The 11844-nt window shown below is 47.2% G+C and overlaps 1 protein-coding gene across 1 annotated transcript in view; it reads right to left on the bottom strand.

The window, feature by feature from the left end:
• Positions 1-755: 755 nt before the first annotated feature.
• Positions 756-11844, bottom strand: part of TSPAN6 (tetraspanin 6) — a 37468-nt gene continuing 26379 nt past the window's right edge. Inside the window, exons 5-8 of the mRNA XM_040325019.1 lie at positions 7882-8037; positions 5243-5326; positions 2267-2354; positions 756-1006 (exon numbers count right to left, since the gene is read on the bottom strand). Coding sequence (XP_040180953.1) covers positions 2286-2354; positions 5243-5326; positions 7882-8037 — 309 coding nt within the window. The 3' untranslated portion in view covers positions 756-1006; positions 2267-2285. The remainder of the gene's footprint in view (positions 1007-2266; positions 2355-5242; positions 5327-7881; positions 8038-11844) is intronic.

Raw genomic sequence — 11844 nt, 5'->3', positions numbered from 1 at the left:
AGCACTCACATATCAAAGCGAGTTTCCCCATAGAAGTCAATGGAAACAAAGATAATTCGTTCCGCATTGACTTCTATGGCAATACCGCATGTGGCCAGAGGTGGGTGGGGGGGCACCGAACAGCCTTGGAAATAGCTTGGCCGATCTTGGTAACACTCGGGAACAGAGTATTTCCAAGTGTTTCAGAGTATTTTTTCTGAACGGCTCCGAACCGTTTCGGATGTCACCGGCGCCCCCGCGGCACCTCTGGCCAAATGCGGTACTGCATACCCCATTAGGTTGAATTCTGCTCGTTTTGCGAGACAACACTCGCAAACCGAGTTAGAATAAAAAAAAAAAAAAAAAGTTGCTCGTCTTTCAAAACGCTCGTTAAGCGTGAACCAAGGTTCAACTGTATACGGAAACTATTTTAATTAGGGGGCCTCCATTGAAAAAAAAATACATGTTGAGTTTGACGACGCCTTGAAGCATGACCCCCAGACAATTCATGAAAGCGTTGGATGGAATGGGGAAGAGCCAACATATTTGTTTTTTTGTGTCTGCGACTGTTTTTGGGATACGGGTTGCCTCACGTTGTAGTAACATGAGAATTTTGGCAGTGTCGGCGGTGGGCCCTTAGTGTGGTTTCAGTTAAGGAACATGAGAAGTATCTGTAGTGTTTTGTTCTAGATTATAAAGGTTAATCTTCCTCTGAACAAAAATTGATGCACTAAGGACATTTGCATGGATTCTGAAGGAGCAAAATTCCCTTTTTCACTGTATAGCGTTTTTTTTGCAATTATGCGCTTTGTGATTGGACAACATTAGGAGAGCTGCAGATTTCGGACAATGCCTTAAAGTGACTGTAAAAGAAAAAAAAAACAAAAAAACGCAGTATATTCCCCTTCAGGTGGTGCTGATGCAAGAAGATGGGGGCTGATGTAAAATATGGGCTGAGTGATGAGAAAACCCCCTTCTCTGCGCGTCGGCGTGATCATAAATATCTGAGGATTCACAGAATAATTCCCTGAAAAGAGAAAAGCTAAAATGAATAAAAAAAAAAAAAAAATTACATTAAAAGTGAGTTTTTTTTTTAAATAAACATGTCAATGATTTTGCACAGAGCAGCCCCGATCCTCCTCCTCTGGGGTCCCCGCCAGTGTCTGCCTCCTCCCCCTTCCGGGTACTCCCACTAGCAAGCCGCTTACTAAGAGGGGTGCTCGCGTGGGCTTGCTACCGAGCTCTGCTGCCTGCCTCTATTGACTCAGACACTGGGGCTTTGCCACCCCCCCCCCAATCCCTCATTATAGGATTTGATTGACAGAAAGAGGAGCCAATGGCTCCAACTGCTATGAATCAGCCCTGTGAGGATGGAGAGATCCGCTGCTCTCATGCACATCGCTGGATTGAGATTGGGCCCAGATAAGAATACTGGGGGATCCTGCAGCACAGAGTTTTTTTTACCTTAAAAGGGGTTGTAAAGGTAATTTTTTTTTCCTAAATAGTTTCCTTTACCTTAGTGCCGTCCTCCTTCACTTACCTCATCCTTCCATTTTGCTTTTAAATGTCCTTATTTCTTCTGAGAAATCCTCACTTCCTGTTCTTCTGTCTGTAACTACACACCGTAATGCAAGGCTTTCTCCCTGGTGTGGAGTGTCGTGCTCGCCCCCTCCCTTGGACTACGGGAGAGTCAGGACACCCACTAACACACAGCTCTTTTCTTTATCTGCAACGTAGAGAGCGTCCCGACTCTCCTGTAGTCCAAGGGAGGGGGCGAGCACGACAGGGGGGGACAGGCATTCAACAGCTGAATAGAAGCCTAGAGGAGGGAGGGAGGAGCATTCAGCAGCTGCATAGGATTCTTTCCTCTACATGCCACCGCCCCAGCCCTTGGAGAATGGGGCCTGGGTCGCAATGGTGACCCCTGCGACCCCTGTATGTACGCCCCTGGCTTTAACACCACTTTAACCTTGCTGTCCACAAAATGCATATGTGCAGTGGGACAGAGGGTGTGCTTTAACACCCACACACTGCACATATGCATCCATGGACGTAAAGCACACTCTCAGCACAGTGACAAAACTACCAATGAGAGTTCTTGGTCCATACAAATGATGGGGAGTCGGCAAGACTGGCTCCCGATAATGCGACCACTGTGACAGCCAATCAAAGGGATGTGGCGGGGGCAGGGCAGAAAGGGGTTTAATTGTGTAAAAATGATTTAAAGCAGAACTCCAGGGAGATATAACATACACACAAAAAATACAACAAACTGCTTATATTATACCTTATCATATGGTTGAGATTCACACCATCTCATACTGGTTGTTCGTAATGTAACGCGATAGACAGCAAGCCAGGAACATTCCTATAAGCTACAAAGTAACAAAAAAAAAAGAAGCAGCTTAATAATACACTCAGAAACAAGAAAAATCTCTTGTACTTTTTATTTGGACTGAAGATTCAATTGGACTTTAAGAGGACCCAGGGTGTTAAAAAATATCACATAATGCCCCCCCTTGACTTTGGGATGAAGATCCAAGAGAAACTGGGGATCCCCTGCAATCCGGAGTACATTCCAAGAGACATACCCAGACTGCCCATCTCCCATAGTCACATTTATGTTAGAAATTAGGAACACAGTCATTAGGCATAATCTAGCTTAGGGCAGTGATCCCCAAACTGCTGCCATTTGGTTACCATTAACTGGCCCAAAGGCACCATTCTTCCTCCCAAAATCACAATTCCTCCCAGCGACACCAAGGACGGGGCGCTATTCCTCCCAGCGACACCAAGGACGGGGCGCTATTCCTCCCACCGACACCAAGGACGGGGCGCTATTCCTCCCACCGACACCAAGGACGGGGCGCTATTCCTCCCAGCGACACCAAGGACGGGGCGCTATTCCTCCCAGCGACACCAAGGACGGGGCGCTATTCCTCCCAGCGACACCAAGGACGGGGCGCTATTCCTCCCAGCGACACCAAGGACGGGGCGCTATTCCTCCCAGCGACACCAAGGACGGGGCGCTATTCCTCCCAGCGACACCAAGGACGGGGCGCTATTCCTCCCAGCGACACCAAGGACGGGGCGCTATTCCTCCCAGCGACACCAAGGACGGGGCGCTATTCCTCCCAGCGACACCAAGGACGGGGCGCTATTCCTCCCACCGACACCAAGGACGGGGCGCTATTCCTCCCAGCGACACCAAGGACGGGGCGCTATTCCTCCCAGCGACACCAAGGACGGGGCGCTATTCCTCCCAGCGACACCAAGGACGGGGCGCTATTCCTCCCAGCGACACCAAGGACGGGGCGCTATTCCTCCCAGCGACACCAAGGACGGGGCGCTATTCCTCCCAGCGACACCAAGGACGGGGCGCTATTCCTCCCAGCGACACCAAGGACGGGGCGCTATTCCTCCCAGCGACACCAAGGACGGGGCGCTATTCCTCCCAGCGACACCAAGGACGGGGCGCTATTCCTCCCAGCGACACCAAGGACGGGGCGCTATTCCTCCCAGCGACACCAAGGACGGGGCGCTATTCCTCCCAGCGACACCAAGGACGGGGCGCTATTCCTCCCAGCGACACCAAGGACGGGGCGCTATTCCTCCCAGCGACACCAAGGACGGGGCGCTATTCCTCCCAGCGACACCAAGGACGGGGCGCTATTCCTCCCAGCGACACCAAGGACGGGGCGCTATTCCTCCCACCGACACCAAGGACGGGGCGCTATTCCTCCCACCGACACCAAGGACGGGGCACTATTCCTCCCAGCGACACCAAGGACGGGGCACTATTCCTCCCAGCGACACCAAGGACGGGGCGCTATTCCTCCCACCGACACCAAGGACGGGGCGCTATTCCTCCCAGCGACACCAAGGACGGGGCGCTATTCCTCCCACCGACACCAAGGACGGGGCACTATTCCTCCCAGCGACACCAAGGACGGGGCGCTATTCCTCCCAGCGACACCAAGGACGGGGCGCTATTCCTCCCAGCGACACCAAGGACGGGGCGCTATTCCTCCCAGCGACACCAAGGATGGGGTGCTATTCCTCCCACCGACACCAAGGACGGGGCGCGATTCCTCCCACGGACACCAAGGACGGGGCGCTATTCCTCCCACCGACACCAAGGACGGGGCGCTATTCCTCCCACCGACACCAAGGACGGGGCGCTATTCCTCCCACCGACACCAAGGACGGGGCGCTATTCCTCCCACCGACACCAAGGACGGGGCGCTATTCCTCCCACCGACACCAAGGACGGGGCGCTATTCCTCCCACCGACACCAAGGACGGGGCGCTATTCCTCCCACCGACACCAAGGACGGGGCGTTATCCTTCCCATTGACAAGGATGTGGCACTATTATTCCCCTCACTGGCATCATGGATGCCAACACAAACAACTGGGCACTAATCCTCCTACTGATACCATCAGTGGGGTACTATTCCCATCATTGACTTCAAGGATGGGGCACTATTCTTCCTACAGACACCAACAACTGGGGCGCTATTCCTTCCAGTGATGGGGCACTATTTCTGATTCCACCAATTTTCACAATTCGGTATTCTTCCTTTTACCGACACCAAAGATGGGGCATCATCCTTCCCACTGGCAAGGATGTGGCACTATTATTCCCCTCACTGGCATCATGGATAAGGTGCTATTCTCTGACACCAGAAATAGGGCAGTGTTCTACCAACACTAACTGGGCACTAATCCTCCCACCGATACCATCAATGGGGTACTATTCCTTTCATTAATATCCATGATGGGACCCTAATCCTTCCACTGACAACAAGGATGGGGCACCAATACTCCCACTGACACCAGTGATAGAACACTATTCCTCTCACGGATACTATAGGGCACTATTCATTCTACTGACAATTGGGAACTATCCCTTCCACTGACAGCCACAATGGGGTACTCTTCCTTTTACGGACACCAATAATGGCGCAATATTCGTTTCACGGAGACCAACAATTGGGCACTATACTTTCCACGGATACCGACAATGGGGTGCTATTCCACCAACTGACACCAACAATGGAGCATTATTCTTGCCCTCACCGACCACAGGCACAAGGACATATTTTTGCTCCCACTGACCACCAAACCACGGGGATTGTGTATTCCTATACACACTACGTTTTTCATATGCCCTAAACTCTAAGAGACAGTGAACTGGTCCGGTTTGGTGACCCCCGGCACTTGGACTTCAGTCCTTCACGTCACACGGGAGTTGTGCTTACCTGGAAGCAGGCTATGCCAAATGAAATGCCGGCGACTACACCCATCCGTGACTCCATGATGGTGGTGACAAAAGACATACAGCCCTGAACATAAAAAGAAGAAAAAGAAAAGAAAAAAAAAAAAGTGAGGCCATGGTCAAATTAATATGTGATAAACCCTTAAATAATTACCCGTGATACAAAGCAGAAAAATGTAGGGTATACATTTTATTTGCCACCACTTTGTTTGCCTGGAGTTTAGCATTAAAGTAGATTTCCAGCCAAAACTTGTTTTTTTCTGTACATTTTTAATGTGAGAAAGGGTTAGAACCCGTGTCTGATTTTTACGGCTATCCGGGTCTCCGTCAGATTTTTCCACCGACTTAATCCCGCCATAAATGGATAAAATCTCCGCTGGTAAAGCAGGGGATGGACACGTTTTGAACCATCTATGGCAGTGATGGCGAACCTTGGCACCCCAGATGTTTTGAACTACATTTCCTATGATGCTCTTGCATTCTGCAGTGCAGTGGAGCATCATGGGAAATGGTAGTTCCAAAACATCTGGGGTGCCAAGGTTCGCCATCACTGATCTATGGGCTGGCTGTACTCCATTGATCAACTTGGGTACAACCAGCCTGTTGGATTTCATGTGACAAAACTGAAGAAATTACACTTTGCTACAATGTAGTGAGTGTACAGCTTGTATAACAAAGTGTCATTTCTTCAGTGTTGTCGCATGAAAAGCTAGAAGAAAATACTTACACAAATGTGAGGGGTGTACTCACTTTTGTGAGATACTGAACGTGTGTGTGTGTGTGTGTGTATATATATATATATATATAAAAAAAAATAAAAAAATTATATATATATATATATATATATATATATATATATATATATATATATATATATATATATATATATATATATATATATATATATATATATATATATATATATACATACACACATACACACACACATACATACATACTATATACCCAATAAAGATTGCGTCTTTTTTATGACCCCTACGTTTACACAGAGGTATTGTATAATTGGATTAATTAATATACTATGCAATACTCGGTGTACTGAAATACAAGCCTCATTGTGTTCTGTAATGATTCCTTTGTACTAATGTAAGTTATTGGTGTATTTATGGATTAAAACCCTCCGTTATCTCCTGAGGAAGTAGACCTTTGATCAAAAGAAACACGTAGACAGCTAGTGCCATTCAAGTCACTTCCTCTAAGCCCTGGCTCTTAAAGGCGCACCCCATGGGATCACCATACAGCCTGGACTTTAAGGAACACTAAAAGGCAGATTTTTTTTTTTTTAAATAACTAACATGTGATACTTACCTCCACTGCGCAGTTTGTTTTGCACAGCGCGGCCCCGATCTACGTCTTCTGGGGTCCCTCGGCGGCTGTCTCGGCTCCTCCTCGCAAAAGCTTTCCACCTTCATGCGAGCTTGCATAGTGGACAGCATATTAGCACATTAGGGTACACTTAAATTGTCAGACTGAGCCCTCCAGTGCTTCGCTGTGATCTGTCCGGCGGGTCCCGGGCGCTTCCATCTTCACCCGGTCTTCCTTCTGGGCTCTGTGCCTTCGGTCACTTGCCTTGGCCGGGTTGCGTTGATGTCATTCCCACGCATGATCATGCGCATCCTCTCTCTCTCATCCCCCATTTCTCTCTCATCCTCTCTCCCTTACCCCTCACTCACCCCCCCCCCTTTCTCTCTTTAATTTGTTATAACAAAACATTTTTGTATATTTATTTATTATATATAAAAGGCCCACGATGTTCTTAAATCGGGCCCTGACCATGGCTCATGTTCCTGTAAAGGCAGGTGTCCCAATACTTTTGGTAATAGAGGGCCAGATTCACATAGGAGAGCGGCGGCGTAACGTATCGTAGATACGTTACACCGCCGCAATTTTTCATCGCAAGTGCCTGATTCACCAAGCACTTGCGATAAAAACCTACGCCGGCGGCCTCCGGCGCAAGGCGGGCCAATTCAAATGGGCGTGTGTCATTTAAAATTAGGCGCGCTCCCTCGCCGGACCTACCGCGCATGCTCCGTTTCCGAACTCCCGTCGTGCATTGCGCGCCGTGACATCATTTTTTCGAACGGCGACGCGCGTAGCGTAATTCCGTATTCCCGGATGGCTTACGCAAACAACGTTGATTTTTAAATTTCGACGCGGGAACGGCGGCCATACTTTAGACAGCAATACGATTGCTGACTAAAGTTAGGGCACCTAAAACGACGACTAACTTTGCGACGGGAAACTAGACTAGCGGCGACGTAGCGAACGCGAAAATCCGTCGTGAATCGCCGTAACTCCTAATTTGCATATCCGACGCTGGTTTACGACGCAAACTCCCCCCCAGCGGCGGCCGCGGTACTGCATCCTAAGATCCGACAGTGTAAAACAATTACACCTGTCGGATCTTATGGATATCTATGCGTAACTGATTCTATGAATCAGCCGCATAGATAGAAACAGAGATACGACGGCGTATCTCCACTGTGAATCTGGCCCATTGTGTATATATACACACACATTCTACATATAGATATAGAGACAGAGAGACAAAGAATGTTGCAGATTTTTGTAGAGATCATCTTCTCTCTGTGGGTAACTTACATCATTGTAGACGACATCCTTCGCCTTATCCATGTATTTCAGCACATCATCCGTGCAGTTTGCTTGAACCTTACAGCAGCTGTGCGGGATGCCGCTCGCCTTGAAATACGCGGTCTTGCCCCAGTCGATGTACGTCTTGGATCCGCAACACATGAGCTGTGTGAGAAAAGAGAGAAGTTAGGCTGACAGATCAATAGGGCTGGTGAGAAGGACCTGCAAGTCCTAGAAACTCAACAGGAACCAAAGACTGGCAGGAGCCAAAAACTCAGCAGGAACCAACGACTGGCAGGAGCCAGAAACTCAGCAGGAACCAAAGACTGGCACAGGATCAGGAGCCAGAAACTCAGCAGGAGCTTTTTACATATCTCCAGATGCGGCATGTCATCCAAGAACAGTTCAGGTCACATACAATAGAATGGACTCAGATCCCTGTCCTCCTTAAAATAATTACGACAAATACATCCAAAGGTCTAATTCCAGAGATGTACACTAGATTGGGGGCTAGAGTAATAAGTAGAGCAGGACCCTCTAAGAGCAGGATGGGAAAGAGATGTGGGGACAGTAACTGTCGAACAATGGGACGAGATCCTAGAACGGGAAACACTGGTTTCAATTGCTCCGGCGTAGAAATGGTCCCATTTGTTCCTACTACATAGAGTTTATCATACCCCCTAAAAAAATGTTTAACCACTTCCATACCGGGCACTTACGCACCTTCCTGCCCAAGCCAATTTTCAGCTTTCAGCACTGTCGCAATTTGAATGACAATTGCGCGGTCTTGCTACACTGTACCCAAATGAAATTTTTATCATTTTGTTCCCAAAAATAGAGCTTTCTTTTGGTGGTATTTGATCACCTCTGCGATTTTTATTTTTTGCGCAACAACTAAAAAAAGACCGAAATTTTTGAAAACAAATTTATTTATTTTTTTCTGTTAATTTTTTTGTAAATAAGTACGTTTTCTTCTTCAATTATGGGCACTGATATGGCAGCACTGATGGGCACCGATGAGGCAGCACTTATGGGCACCGATGAGGCAGCACTTATGGGCACCGATGAGGCAGCACTTATGGGCACCGATGAGGCAGCACTTATGGGCACCGATGAGGCAGCACTTATGGGCACCGATGAGGCAGCACTTATGGGCACCGATGAGGCAGCACTTATGGGCACTGGGCATAGATGGGCACTGGGCATAGATGGGCACTAATGGACACTGGGTGGCACTGATGGGCATCATTTTAGTCAGTGCCCATGTTGCCAGTCAGTGCCCATTTGTGGGCACTGATTGGCATCGATTGTGTTAAAGAAAAAAAAAATGTTATTGTTTTTTTTTGTGCCTATTTTGGCATCCAAGGGGGGGGCTGCGCTGATAAACAATCAGCGCGAACCCCCCCGGTCAGGATAGCCACCGATCGGCTCTCCTCTACTCGCGTCTGTCAGACGCTAGTGAAGAAGAGCCGATCAACGTCTCTTCCTGTTTACATCGTGATCAGACACGGCTGATCACGTGGTAAAGAGCCTCCGCCAGAGGCTCTTTACCGAGATCGGAGATGCAGGGTGTCAGACTAATATGATATCCATCTTTTCAGCCGGCGATTCTCTGCACAATAAAAATGATCATAGCGGCAGTTCCACCGCTTGATCGTTCTTATAGGCGACGGGAGGGGACGTCCCCCCCTCCTGCCGCCATCCGGTGCTTCTCCGGGCTCTCCCGTGCCATCGGGGACCCCGGAGAAACGATCTGCCAGCGCCGGATGGGGGGCATAGAGATGAGTGGTCATCTCTATGATCGTCGGAGGCCCGGGCGCGATGCTATGACGTCACGCCCAGGTACTGGAATGTAAACAAAGCCGCAATTGCGGCTGAAAGCATGAGATCCGTGAATTTTTTTCACCGATCTCATGCTTTCCAGCCTGGAGGAGAGAGGTGGAGTCTTATTGACCCCGCATCTCTCCATAAAGAGGACCCGTCACACACATTCCTATTACAAGGGATGTTTACATTCCTTGTAATAGGAATAAAAGTGATAAAAAAAAAAAATTGTAAAAAAAAAATAAAGTGTAAAAATAAAATTAATTAAGTAAAATAAAAAAATTTAAACACCCCTATCCCCAGTAGCTCGCGCTCAGAAGCGAACACACACAAGTCCCGCCCACATATGTAAACTCCGTTCAAACCACACATGAGGTATCGCCGCGTGTGTTAGAGCGAGAACAACAATTGTAGCACTAGACCTTCTCTGTAACTCTAATCTGGTAACTTGTAAAAAAAAAAAAAAAGGCGACGCCTATGGAGATTTTTAAGTACTGAAGTTTGGCGCCATTCCATGAGTGTGCGCAATTTTAAAGCGTGACATGTTTGGTATCTCTTTACTCGGCGCAACTTCCTCTTTCACATTATACAAAAAAATTGGGCTAACTTTACCGTTTTGTTATTTTTTTATTTCATGAAACCGTTTTTTTCCACAAAAAAAAGGTGTTCGAAAAATTATTGCGCAAATACCGTGCGAGATAAAACGTTGCAATGACCGCCATTTTATTCCCTAGGGCAGTGATGGTGAACCTTGGCCCCCCCAGATGTTTTGGAACTACATTTCCCATGATGCTCATGCACTCTGCAGTGTAGTTAAGCATCATGGGAAATGTAGTTCCAAAACATCTGGGGGGGCCAAGGTTCACCATCACTGCCCTAGGGCAGTGGTCATCAACCTTGTCCTGCAGGGCCCACTAACAGGCCAGGTTTGCAAGATAACTGAAATACATCACAGGTGATATAATTTGCTGCTCAGTGATTGCAGTATTCTAGACTGCATCTCCCCAAGGTAAAACATAAAACCTGGCCTGTTAGTGGGCCCTGCAGGAATGGTTGATGACCACTGCCCTAGGGTGTCTGCTAAAAAAACATATATAGTGTTTGGGGGTGCCGAGTAATTTTCGAGCAAAAAAAAATAAATATGATTTTTGCATGTAGGAGAGAAGTGCCAAAATAGGCCCGGTATGGAAGTGGTTTAATAGTAATACTTTTATTTTATTTTTAAAGTAACCAAAGGCAATTAAAAAATTATATATCTATCCATCTTAAAAAAAAAAAAAAAAAAAAGAAGCTAACCACAAGGTGGCGCTGTGACTCCAGATGACATAGTTACATTGTCAGTGGACTCCACTGAGAGGTATCGGAGGTGACGTTGGCGACAGATTGCCCCTCTTTTTACATGCTCAATTGTATTTTGGATTATGTGAGTACCCCTGTCTATTTTCTTTGAGAATTAAAACCTTTTAAAACGGTATCACACCATCGATGCTTTATTTCTTTGGGGCGAGAAACTGACCAATCTGGGACGAGAACTCCAAGGAGGACCTGCCGTTGTTGGATCAGAGCCCATCGAGAGAACCATCTAATGTGATTGGACCTATATGCTGTTACCTTACAGCAGTAAGGTAAGGGGACATCCTGACTTACCCTAAAAGGATCACCGGATATCCATTCCCTTTTCATTCCTTATTGCGGACCCACACTTGCACTTTTGCTTTCTTGGACTGTTGAAATTTTATATATATATATACTTTTTGTTGATATTTTTCCAGCCCTGTTAATGGACTGTTTATTCACCAGTATAGAAGTGTCACTTAGCACAGTTACTTGGGAATTTTTGCACCATTATTTATAGTGTATTTTACAACACTAAGAGGAACCTGTGGAGTCATATGATTTACACCAATACTGTTATTGTTCACTGATCATTTTATATTCATTATTTATATTTACTTTTATGCTGATGCCATTTGGGCTATACCGCTCCTCATTTTAATTACACGTTATCTTCATTCCCTTCCCCCACTTGCTTATTCACCTATCCATTCACTACTGATTAGCGCAGCACTACCCTCCCCAATATCAATTGCTTATGGTTTGATACACCTTTCAGTGCCGCAGCTGTACTTCCACTTCTCCTCACTTTCA

This window comes from Rana temporaria, chromosome 9, assembly GCF_905171775.1.
Source record: "Rana temporaria chromosome 9, aRanTem1.1, whole genome shotgun sequence".
Classification (NCBI taxonomy): Eukaryota; Metazoa; Chordata; class Amphibia; order Anura; family Ranidae; genus Rana; species Rana temporaria.
The sequence above is the reverse complement of the archived record's forward strand: the minus strand, read 5'-3'. Positions and strand labels throughout refer to the sequence as shown.